The 13,391-nt window shown below is 32.1% G+C and overlaps 1 protein-coding gene and 1 non-coding gene across 2 annotated transcripts; one reads left to right on the top strand and one right to left on the bottom strand.

Moving 5' to 3' along the window:
* Positions 1-8,661: 8,661 nt before the first annotated feature.
* LOC132315015 (protein BOBBER 1-like) lies at positions 8,662-12,353 on the bottom strand. The gene is made up of 6 exons (XM_059813771.1): positions 11,740-12,353; positions 10,876-11,048; positions 10,665-10,713; positions 9,627-9,793; positions 9,116-9,199; positions 8,662-9,024 (listed from the first exon to the last, which is right to left on the bottom strand). The coding sequence occupies exons 1-6, from the start codon at positions 12,092-12,094 to the stop codon at positions 8,983-8,985; spliced, it is 870 nt and encodes a 289-aa protein (XP_059669754.1). The 5' UTR covers positions 12,095-12,353; the 3' UTR covers positions 8,662-8,982.
* A 767-nt stretch (positions 12,354-13,120) lies between these two features.
* TRNAA-UGC (transfer RNA alanine (anticodon UGC)) lies at positions 13,121-13,193 on the top strand. The gene has a single exon. It is a non-coding gene; the product is annotated as a tRNA-Ala (tRNA).
* The last annotated feature ends 198 nt before the right edge of the window (positions 13,194-13,391 follow it).

The raw sequence follows: 13,391 nt of genomic DNA on the forward strand, positions 1-13,391 counted from the left end.
TATATTAATGCTGTGTAAAAAGGTTGTGTAAAATATATAACAATTTTACATATTTGTGTATCTGTTGAAGATAAAAATAAATAAATAAATTACACATCATATGTGGCAGTGTATATTTTACACAAAATATGATGTGTAAATTTTTTTTTATCTCCAGCAGTATGTTAAGACACACAAATGTGTAAAATTATTGTGTATTTTTACACAACTTTTTTATACACCCACATCAGCATATTTCATTTTTTTTCCCTCTTCTCCTTCCATTAACGAATTAACCCTATATTAAGTAGGTTTGTACAAATTATATGGGGACACATGATTGGTTGTTATTAGTAGATACATTTTTACACAAAAGTTATAAAATAATGATTGGAGCTAAAAATAAATAGTCCAAAAATTTTGTATAAATTTACTATGACACTTAAACAGTCTAGTCATATGTAACTATTCAAATTTTAAGAGAAGTTAATATAATTTACCCTAAATATTATAGTATGATTTCATTAATTAAGAAAAGCCAGACAAATATGTATCACACATTTAACGTTACTTACATAAAATTGTTGTCATATCCTCATAACAACTACAACAAAAAATAGTTTAGGAATCCATATTATTTTGGCAATCCTTAAATAACCTATCATGACCTAAAAAAAATATATTAAAAAAAAAAACTATCATGATATTGAATGGAGACTACAAGCATTCAATAGCTATGAGGATGACTCTTTTGTCCAATTATGAGCTTGGTTAAAAAATATCAATTATTTAAATAAAATATTAGTCTCTTCAATGGCCGGACAAATTAAACTCAATCTTATTTCAGGATTGCATTATCTTTGATCCCAACAATGATTTATTTAATGTCCACTAGCAGTCTAATTCATGGTAGTTTCGAATCATTTTGAATTGGACTTGCTAATGGGATTATATTTATCAAATATGATATTATAACATGTTGAAATCAAAGCTAAATCATAAAAAGGAACTAATTTTCTTACTATCTTGACTAGTTTCTTTGCGGCGCCTTATAAATATTATTATTATTTTTGTTGTTTTTATAGTTAATGTGGTCCAGCTCAGGGGCCATGCTATCAAATCATAGGACTTGGAACTAATATTTAGCTTCTGAGGAGTGCTAACAGCCACTCATCGGAGTCATGCCGTGATGATTTTGAATCATTAATACTTAATAAATCAATTAAATTTAGAGTTTGATAATTAAAAAATATGATGATATCATATTCAAATCATTCTATTCTTATTCTTTTCCTTCCAATTCCTTTTATTTTCTTTTCCTTTCATTTTTTTTTTTTTTTTTTTTTTTTTTTTTTTTTTTTTTCAGGCCATCACATATTTTTAGACCACTAAATTATGTATACATCTATGTGATACGTCATAGAAGATGTAAGCCAGTGATAAGAAATAATAATAATAATAATTTTGTTAACAATAAAAACTGAAAAGTTAGAAGATGGAAAATATTAGCTGTAAAAGAAAGGAAAGAAGGATTCTGTATTCCAGTTGGATCAAATTATTCAAATTCTTCCAATATGGTGACTGTCTATTCCTCCACACTGCAATTTGTAATAAAAATAATATATATATATATATATATTACAGTATCACCAAACTTTTGTCGTCTTCTCTAACTCAAAGCATAAAGCTAGAATCATCTGGGGCGTGGAATTTATTGGAAATGATGGAGACTTAAATCCACAATTTTTTAATTTTCTTCTTTTTTTTCTTTCAGAATATAGGTTAAAACTTCAAGAAATGTGAAGTGGAAGAGAGTGACAGATTGTTTGGACTTGGATTTCAAAACAAGTTAAATATGGCGGAGTAAATGAGTTTGAACTTCACAAATGTGCTTTTGAGGATGAAATGTGGTGCTAAGGTCTAATTTTGTGCTCATGGTATGTTGTAATTCTTTTCAAAATTTGGTGATGACATAACATTTTTATTCAGACGATGGAGGTAGAGCGATTGATTTTTCACAAATTGTAATTTTTATTTTTAATTTTTTTAATTATTTTTACAATCATTGTGATTAGTTGAAAATCAATCAGTGAAAGTAAGTGTCCAGCGATGACCGCTAACACTCCTCATTCGAATTCGAATTTAGTTACGTACATAACATTGTGCCATACGTATTGAAATTGTTTGAGACATGGTCTAAGCCTGGGGAAGAAAAATAAATAGAAAAGAAACCCTTCTCTGGCATTGGTCCTTAGTTCCACCATGACCAATATAAGCCCTTGCAATCATAGGTGTTGAGTAATTTTACAAAGAATGACGTGACATATTCGTAATCATTGGATGATAATTTAAAAGTATTTGAAGAGAAAATTTAATGAACATGATCCAAATCCTTCTTGCAAATACTGAAACAATGTACCAAATTATGATCAGAGGGCTTTGTAGTCTTAGATTCATGATGATAGGACCTGTAAACCTGAAACTCATAAACATAATTTTTAATATTTTCATTATGTTACAACTCTCTTTACAAAAATGGTAAAAGATTTTTTTATAAAAATTACAATGTATTTGTATCATGTGTTCATAAACCAAAATGTCCAACTAGCTACCATCCAGACTACACTTCAAAAAATTGATTAACAAAGAGATTATTTGGTATACATTTTGTTTTTGTCAAGTACTGTAGCATCAGTGAACAGTTAAAAAATATGTTTGGTAAAAAATATTTTGTTTTGTAAACGTTTCATAAATAATGGCAAAAAATTAAAATACTATACTGGTATTTTTACGTGTTTCAATTCTGAAACATTCCACAAAATGAAGGGATAAAGGGTGTGATTTTTTTTTTTTTTTTTTATTAATTGGCCAAATAGGAACAATGCTGGTCTTAAGTCGCATAAGAAGGTGGTGGCCCAATAAAACATTAACATGTGTTTAAGTTTTAAAAGAAAAAAAAAATGATGACTACAGACAATAGAAATTGACTCTTCCCTCTTTCTCTCTTACACAAGTAACGCAACGATATATATTACTTATGTGTTTTGAATCTAAAATCAAACAATGTTTTTCGCTTTAATGAATCGGACCATGTGAGTTGTGAGTTGAATTGATCAATGACGACGTCTTCATCTCAGGACAAATAATTAACCATTCCACACAGCTGATAGCCTTTGAGTCTCTACTCCACATCGATGTCGTCCTCTACAGACAGTGGTGGTGGCGGGCTAATGTATCGCTCGTGTTCATCTTTAGTGGTGTCGTTTTACGGCTCCGGCAATGAGTTTAAGTCCAGATCCATGACGCTGAGTTGGAATTTGAAACGATTCCATAGAGTTCGTACGCCAGTGGTTTTTCCGTCGTAGAAAGAGCCGGTTGAATAATTTATGGATACTTCTTGAAATTTTTATTGTCTGCAGTCATTATTATTATTTTTTTAAAACAAAACACCTGTTAATATTTTATTGGGCCACCTCATTATAAGAAGGAGATTCCTTCTTATACGACTTAAGACAAGTATTGTTCGCCAAATGGGGGGAGAAAAGACTAAAATGCGGAAGAAACGCTTAACCAGTTAAAACCCATTGACTCTATAAGCTGATACTAATATTTGGAGGTCAAATAGTTTTTAACTTGGAAATGAATCAATGAAAAGGAATATTGAACAAATGGAGTTGAGCTGTAAGATGAGTGTGAAAAGGTAATTAGAGAATATCAACTATAAGCCCCAATAATGAAAAAGAATGGAGCATATGCCCACTTTTGAGTGATGAGTAAGTGCCTAATGAGGAATGCACCTTGGCATGCCTCATAGAAAAATATTGGCACACAACCTTAAATTCCCACATTGGGAAAAAGAGAAAAAATTATACAAGGAAAAGCTCCCTACAACTCTATGGAGCACTTACTTTTAGGTACATGAGCTCATTTTGTCTTCCACATCACCTAAATTGGAATTGAACCTATTAGCTCTCCACATGTGGTGCCTTCTAGGTGCGACACTTGTGTAGGGCAAGTCATCGCTGTCCTGGATAGGACAAAAAAATTGAAAGATGCTGGGAGCCCTCACAATCAGTAATGGAAAATAATTCCAATTCCACATAGTGGCGTGTGTTTTTGTTGTCGGCGTAGGGGTACTTTTGTCCTTTCAATCCAAGTGAATTACCATATTGCCCCTAATTTTAATGAGTATGAGTAGATCCCCTCCACACAGGTTTGTTTCCTTTTGCATGATTGGTTGAAAGTTTCAACACAAAAGGGTGTAGCCAAATATGAACACTCAGTGTCTTTCATTAAGTTGAGATTGAGAAAGAAGGAAAGTATAAATTGGCAAAAGAAGTGATGAAATGAATCTAGTCACATTTTTGGAATCGTTACATCTATTTTGAGAAGTACCCATTCCTACTTTTGTGTAAGGAAAATGTTCTTGCCACCCCCACTTTAGCAGCTTTTCTCCCCCACAAAGTTTCAATTGAAATTATGATTTCATAGATAAAATAAACACTTCCATTTCAATTTTTAGGTTAAATATTTTAAATTTTCTAGAATTTCAAAATTTTCAATGATTTAAGTTCATAAAGGAATTTACAATTGAAATTTTGTATTAATTAATATATTAAAATTTTATTTGTCAATTCTGTTATGTCGCATTTTTTGGAATTCTCCTTGATTTAATTTCGAAAACAGTTTTGAATAATTCATAAAACATAAAATTATTTTCAGAGAATTATTAAAGACAGTTATCTAAAAATAATTTCCAAAAAATATTTTTCAGAAAACTGAACTAAACAGAATTTTATTTGATTTATAATTCTGAAAACAGTTTTGAACAACACGAAAATATAAAATTATTTTAAGAGAATTATTAAAGACAGTTATCTTCCAGAAAACAATTTTTCAGAAAATTAAACTAAACAAAGTTTTTGAACATTTTTTTTAATTTTTAATTCTTTGAAAATATAAAACTGTTTTTAAAGTTACAATCCAAGCGGGCCCTAATATCTTCAAAATTCAATATCAAAACACTGATACCGTGTTCCCAAACTTTCAAGGGACATTAGAGAAGAGATGAGAGTACCCACAGACACCAATAGTATAGTACTTCTAACCAATAAAAATTCATTAATTTTCTTGATGTAGAAAATATTTATTTGATTTAATTTGTAATTCTGTAAACAGTTCCCAAAAACTTCTTAAAAAAAAAAAAAAAAAAAAAAAACCTATAAGTCATCTGAAATCACATATTTTTATAACTGAATTTTTAAAAAATAATTTTTTAAAAACTACAAAAATAAAAAATTATTTTTAGAATTACAAACTAAACAGGCCTGGAGTGCCACATTTTCCATACTCCAAATACCTAATTAATAATTTTTCAGGACAAAGGGTGTGGGACAAAGATGAAAGAGATGCTGGAAAAGATGGATGAAAAGAAAAGGAAAAACAGCTGGAGTGGGATTGTCTCATTGTGATGGGCACTGTCGTTCTAGACGAATGGGAATTGCTTTGGCAAAAATGGGACCCTTGTGTTGCCCTTATATGGCCCAAAATTCAAGGCACTTTTTGTATTCTTTTGAATGTAGACAAAAAAAAAAAATATGATGTGTGAGAGAGACATTTTTATATGCTCTCAAACACACTAGAGAGAGAGAGAGAGAGAGGCATCTAAGTAAGTTGACATTGACAAAAGTAAGTGCTCCTTGTTAGTAAAAAGGGTAATTAGTAGTACATAAACACAGTTTGGGGGCGCATTTGGTTGTCTGGAATCAAGCTTTATAATAATAGAAAAAATGCACTTTGAAGAATGTCAATTTTAATGTTAGTTTGTGAATGTCAATTACAATGATTCCAGTATGTGCGTATGGCACGAAATCAAGCTTCCAAAGTTCCATTTGAAATGACCCAAAATAAGTTAATTCTTCTCCTTTAATGTTTATGTAGTCATTTCGTAATTGAGTTGGCTTCGGGTTGGATACAAAGAGTTTCATATAAAGTTTTTTTTTTTACAATTTTAGTGAGAGATATAAAATAAAAAAATATTTTACAAACTGATTTAGTAGAACCGAAAATATAAATTTTAGGGCTTCTAACCTTTAGATGCATTGAATCCCATTTGAATGCATCCAAGAACCAAGAACACGAGAGTCCTCTAATTTGCTTTTTTGCACTATTCATATGTTAGAGTAGCACCATTTATATAAAAATGAAGGCAAAAACAATTTTCCTAATTATTTTATTCTTAAGATAATTTTTTTTTTTTTTTTTCCTGAAAAAAAAAAAAAAAAAAAAAAACAAGGGAATAAAGAGGAGTGTAATGTGAAAAAAAAAAAAAAAAAAAAAAATCTTTCTTTTAGTCTCCCTAATATTTTCTTTTCCTCTATTTCTATGGCAACAAGACAAACAGTTAGCACCATTCATATAAAAATGAAGGCAAAAACAATTTTCCTAATTATTTTTTTCTTTAAGATAATTTTTTACTGAATAAACAAAAAATACAAGGAAATAAAGAGGAGTGTAATGTGAAAAAAAAAAAATAATAATAAATCTTTCGTTTAGTCTCCCTAATATTTAATTTTCCTCTATTTCTATGGCAACAAGACAAATAGCTCTTCTCTATTGATTATCTGCTAAGGAAAGAAACAGACTACTATAGCGAAATGCCATTTTTATTCAAAAAAACAAATTATTTTAAGGGAAATGTATTGACCTTTTTGTTTTTATCATCAATTTGTGCTCAACTCCCATCATGTCTTTATGTACAAAGTTCTCAATAATGCTTTTATATGTACCAAAAAGACTGACATACCCAATTTTTGGTTAGAGGTGAATGATCCAGAAGGAAAGAAAAATGTGTATATATGGATTGGTTTTTAGTTTTACTTAATAATTTAAGTTTTTGAATTGGATTGCAAAGAATCCGACCCTTTATAATTAGTATTAGAGTCAGACTCAATCATTGATTCGGTGTCATGCTAAGCACCCAGTTCAGAGGAGTTCGGGTGTGCCCACTGAGCAGACAAAGAAGGTGAGGTGTAAGTTCAGGTAAAAAATAATGTTATGAGTTGAGTATTAACCATATTCAATACCTTAAAAAAAACATTTCAGTAAATCAACTTTGCGTAGGAACCACTTGTAGTCTCTAATGACTAGTGAAATCAACTTGACAGTCCATAACACGTTGTAATTGGCACAACTTCTGTATAACTACACGGGTGTTGAAATCATAATCCAATACAAAGGAGTTGTCTGAGGGAGCAGCTCAGCCGATCAACTTGACTTGTCATAATCTTATGACATTTGATGCTAATTTTTGTTTTTTCTACCTTGAACAATGATTGATTAGGATTGATCTCTCTCAAAATTGATACAAATAATTTACGTACCATCATGTCATACAAGTTGAGCCTCAACGAGTTAGATAACAAATATCTAACCTTTAACCAATGGCTATCCCCATTATTTTTTTTAGTTGTAATAGAAGAAGATGATGTGAAGTAATATATATTATTTATATCCACTAAGAAAATGAAGTTTATATGCGTATATTTTAAACTAAGAATAGATATTTTTGTAGGCACTATCACAAAAAGCTACTAAAATATATTAATATGCATAATTGTTAATTTAAATATCTAAATATTTACATTAAGGAAATGATAATGGCCCTCCAACAAAGTCTTCTACCACTCCAATTCTCTTTTATCAATAAAATAAATGACTGGACTACCCCTTTTTATTTTTTATTTCTCCAGTAACTGAGGTCTATTGTCTATTCAGTCCTCAGTTCTCGTTCTTTGATTAAATTTCTCCTAGACAATAAGACACAAATAGGACTCCAATGCACATGAAGCAATCTAGTCAATCAATAAAAGAGCACAAAATATAATTGAACAAAACACAAATACGATCATCAAAGACGCATGGAATTAGATCGAGCGAGAAGAATGATATATATATATATATATATAATTGAACAAAACACAAATACGATCATCAAAGACGCGTTGAATTAGATCGATCGAGAAGAATGATATATATGTATATATATAGAATGTATGTATAGTGCAGACTTAATGTTGATGGATGAATTCCGTGGGTCAGCTGTTTTGGACATGCCCTGTAGAGCAGGACAATGTTTGTGGTACCCTGAGAGGACCCATAACTTTTTTATGAAAAGGGCGTAAGAGAACGACTTGTTTGGCCTTTATAGGGCACGTTTCTGGGTGTGATTGCATTGCATATATATATATATATAGTCTTGAAGTGAAAGGTGTCACTACAAAACAACTCTAGCTCATGCACATATTATGCAATATTTCAACTTAAGAAAATAAACCGTCCATACTAAAACAACCAACGTTACAAACACAGACAGGTCAACTTGTACAAGCCCTAAAAGAAAAGTCAATCTGTAGGACTCTCCTTACCATAACTGGGCAATTGAAGTTACTTAACCATCCGATACCAGGTGTCCAGGTGAATGGGACATAATTTGGAGAACGAACCGTCCGCGATGGCTCTGGGTAGGTCGCTTGGCTGGCCCATCTGGACGTGAGTCCAGGTTTGACAGTACAGACTCAATTAAATGAATATATAACATCAGAACCAAAACCAAACACCACAGGCCACAGAATTATGTGTTCAGGTTCAGCCAAATACAGTGTATTGAAATGCCATTTGAATCATTTGATGTAGAAGTGAGGAATATAAACACATCAAAAACATAACGTGTTCCACTAAGAGACATCCAAGATAGTCACCAAGCCATGATTCCAAATATGGGGTAACACAAAATTCCACACAATTTTGCAAATCAAAATGTAATATCCTAAAAAGTAAAAGTCATCTTATTAAACAAAAAGTAAAGATATCATATCAAGTTTAGAGAGGAAAAAAAAAAAAAAAACATAATTCCAAAAGACAGCCAAAAAATATGAGAGGGACACTTGCTTCTCTCCTCACAAAAAATTATGAGTAGTAGAATCTCCAAGTAATGAACTCCAATTAAACAAACTGTCCCGCCCCCGGATAGTTCATATCTGGGCGCTGCATGAATTCAATGAGAAGATTAGTAAAACAATTTTGGTGTTGGACAAAACAGATAGAGAAAGCAGCAGGGGTTAACTTAAGCATTTACCTCAGCCATGAATTTCTTAAGAATCTCTTGCTTCTGAATCTCACCACTTGTCGGAAGACCCATGGATTTCTGTCGCTGGTCAAACTGCGGGAACCAGAAAATAGCATTAAGCAAAGAGATCACAGTCAGTAGCAGAAACTTCTCTTGCCAAAACATCATGAACAAAACTGACAAAATAAGTTGCCACGAGTAAGTGGTAATAAATAAATAGATAAAATGGTGGGATTGATGGAGGCCAAGAAGGATTAGTCATATAGTTAAACAAAAAAAACATTTGATTATTATACTGTATGCGGGAAGGAGATAACAAATGAAGAAAAGGAAAACAGAAAAGGGATGTAACAGGTGGTCACTATGACAAGAATTAGTCAAATGGCATGAGAACTGTTCAGTTGATTAACAAAACTAAAGAAGATGAGAACTTATTTGTGCAGCATTACTATTTGCCTTTTGGGATCATCTTTATTTATTCAATTTTATCGCAGGGAGGGGAAAAGCATTAGTGTCTTACCATCATCTTCTCCACAGTCGACCTTGTCTCTAGGTCCAAATCAGATAGTTTGCTGGTTTCAGGTTGTGCCTTCTGAATATCAATTTCAGGTTCACCCTTAATCAAATACTTCCACCACTCTGTTTTGTTCTGCTTGGTCATAAGTACGGAAATGGATTTTTGATCCTCTACGAGATGAACACATTTTCATAGAATCATAAGTACTGTATGCGTGAACATTTCATGCATCAATTAACTTTTTTTGAAAAAATAGGATAAGAAATCAAATTCTAACTGGGATTTATCATCTTGGACTGTTCAATTCTAAAGAAAAAAAAGATACCCTCAAGGAAATAGGAAACAGATGCGGCATGGAGTCCTTGACATGGCTAAGATATAAAATATATATTTTTAAATAAAATTACATTATGTGCAAAATAAATATGGAATTTGTTACTTAATTATATAATTTTAATCACTACATAGAGACGGACATAACAGGACACATCGTAGATATGTATGCATTTGTTTGATCTCGAGCCTAGAGAAGCAACTATTTACCTATTCATAATTTGACATCCTTCATCTTTTCTTTAACAGCCATAGAAGGAAAATGCGAGGGAGGTAGATTATTTCAAGAGAACTCCCAAATTAATATGATGTGTATATATATTTTGCAATGAGTAGAGTTTAATCTCGACTGTATTTAAATAGAAATTATATAAAAAATTGAAAATTCTTTTGACATTTATATAATTGTATAGATAAAAATACTAAAAAGAAATTTATTATCCGCATCACTACTTAAATCTGTGAAAATTTATGCATACACGCAGAGTATTTGGATGGTTCACTAAGTACTATGTTCACTGCATTCCCCAATAACATATCCCCATATTGATATCAGCAAAAAAGATGTCTCCATCCCCAATAACACAACATATTGATAATAGCAATAAAGTTGTATCCATCACATGGAGGTAGTAATATAAAAAACAGAGTGTTCAAAAATTGTGCGGGAGTACATGCATGTCCAGTGTTTTTTGCATTGGAACGTACCTAAGCTCCAAAAGCAATCCTCAACTTTGATTGACAGGTAAAGCTCCCCCTGCAAGTAGACAAACAAAGATGATTAGAGTGAAAAGGGTCCACATGAATCAAACAAACTTTGCATGACTGAAATCATAGAGTACCCACTCCAGAATTTTTATTGTTCTTTTTCTTAAAAATAAAAATGAAGATAAAATGATTGGAAGGGTTATATGCTTACATCAATTATTGGAGGCTGACCCTTAAGTCCGATTTTCACATGTTTATTCTTCATCTCACATATAATGGAGCTCGATTTAGTTCCAGGAGGAACGGGAACATTGATGGTGACCTCTTGCAAGTTTTGACCCCAAGAGTATTTATCGAAATCGAGACCATTACCTTTGTTGGGAACTGCCAACAAAATTTAAGCAGAAAGAGAGAAGAGAAAGTTGTTAGTCACACAGATAACACTTTTGACACAAAAGTATACAGATAATAGAAACTGAGAATCACATCCATTTCTCCAATACTCATGAATGTATCTGGCCTAGTTCCTATATGTATCCACAATTTGATTGTTTTTTTTAAAAAAGCCATCCAACATTTTTTTAGATTCTCCAAGAAATTTGATATCAACATCACTTAAACGCAACCCTGCAGACTTGAAGTCTCAACCCATACCATCACATTTGACCTTTCTTATAAAAGAAGAACCAAGACACAATGAAAATGTATCATGAATAATTTAGTCCCAAGTCCATCCATGTCCATGTCCATGTCCGCAAGCAAATATTAGTACAATGCATCCAAAACAAGATACAATTACTAGTTTAGTTTTGGATTTATACATAAACAAAAAAAATATATATAAAGTATTTTACTTTATATGTATATATAAAACTCAAATTTGATGATCAACATGCACACAACAAAAATAGGCATTACTTGGTGAAACAATAATCGACTCCTCAGCAGTGAGGAGGAATGCTGATGTGACACTAAGGAATTAGTACATGGTTCGGACCTTGTCCGGACAATGTGTAATAATTTTTAGTGATACAATTATAGAATGACACGTGTTCATTTGAAGTCGGAAGAATACCTAGTCCCTTGGGTTCTTCCTTTGGGGGCGGAGGAGCTGAGGCTGACGCCTCCGCCCTTTTCTCCTCCGCCATGCGCCTCATGATCATCTCCTTCCTCTTCCTCTCCGCGACGTCTGCTTTCTCTTTCACAGAACGAAGCATGACCATGATGTCTTTGAGGACGGAGTCGCTCCTGAAGAGATCGGACTCGCGGGAGACGAAGTCGAAGACGGTCTCGAGAAAGGCCATAGGTTTGGTGGGATCGAGCGTCGCGTTGAAGGGCTTTGGCGTGGTTGATTTCTTCTGCATTGGCTTCTTCTGACTTTGAATCTGATTCTGATGATTATCTTCTTCGCACTCGGAGAGTTTCGCCATTAGAGGATTCAATTTGATCGCTGCAATGAGGATTGTGGCAATGTAAAGCTGATCAGAGAATATGTGTGTGTCTGTATATATATATAAATAGACTATAGATGGAGAGCTGAAGACACGTTCTTCCTAAAAATTTTGAGTAGTGTTTATGGAGTTCGTGAAGTTCTTGTACGTGAAATTAGGAATTGGTCTTTTCGGTTTCTTTCTGGTTTACAAGTTTTCTCTTATTAAGACTTATCCAATAAAAAAAATTCTCTTATTAATTCACCGGGAAAAAAGAAAAAAAAAAGAAAAAAAAAAAGAAGGTGTTTTTCTTAAATATTTCCATTGCCTTAAATATTGGGTGCAATTTTAAGGTTTTTTATTTTTTATTTTTTTTCAAACTCACGATTTCTTTGTATTTATGTCATATGAGAATAATTCAATTATTACATGATTCTATCTTCTTGCTGTTTAGGGTTTAAATATAGACACTCTTTGGCGTGAGATGGGAATATCTAAACAGTTTGTGCTTTGTAGTGTATTGATAATTCTATATGATTGATTGAATGCTCAATTTTTTTTTGTCTTTTCAATGTCAATTTCAAAACTATGTCCAAACATATTTAAAAGAAACTCAGCTTGTGCAACTATGCATAGTTACTGTCTTATCATCGTACAGCCAGTTGTTCCAAGTTATCCAAAACAAATTTAACTATATAAAAAAGCAATTGTTAAATATTGGGTGGATTAATCTCACAGTGAAACTCAAATTCCTTTGTTATTTATTTATTTATTTTATTAACATTGACGGCCACATACACAAAGTAATTAAAACATTGACGGAGTTATTCTACATTTTCTTAGGCCCGTAAACGTTGCTTTGTTTGGGTTCTGACTTCTTTCCATTGGTTTGGGCTTAGGCCTAGTTCTCTGCTGTTGTTTGTGCGTTTAAGCCCAATGGCCTGTTTGGGTTTGGGGTCAAATGTATTATTTACAACTATACTGTATATTTATATAATTATGTATTTTTCATTTGCATTAACGAATGGGGATGTAGCTCATATGGTAGAGCGCTCGCTTTGCATGCGAGAGGCACAGGGTTCGATTCCCTGCATCTCCATTTTTTATTTTTTGCGTTATTTTTTCAAAGCTTTGTGACAGTTTTAATCAAACTCATAAATATCTGACAGGTATATATATATCTGTACGAACTCTACCACAACAGTTACCTTTATGGAACATATTAATTCTTGGCATGTTTGATTGAATTTTATTGGAACACATTTGTTCAAGAATTACTGAAACTAACAGTTTCTTA

Source organism: Cornus florida, unplaced genomic scaffold (assembly GCF_030987335.1).
Source record: "Cornus florida cultivar Cherokee Brave unplaced genomic scaffold, ASM3098733v1 CherokeeBrave_3.0.0_Hap2_Chr06, whole genome shotgun sequence".
NCBI lineage: Eukaryota > Viridiplantae > Streptophyta > Magnoliopsida > Cornales > Cornaceae > Cornus > Cornus florida.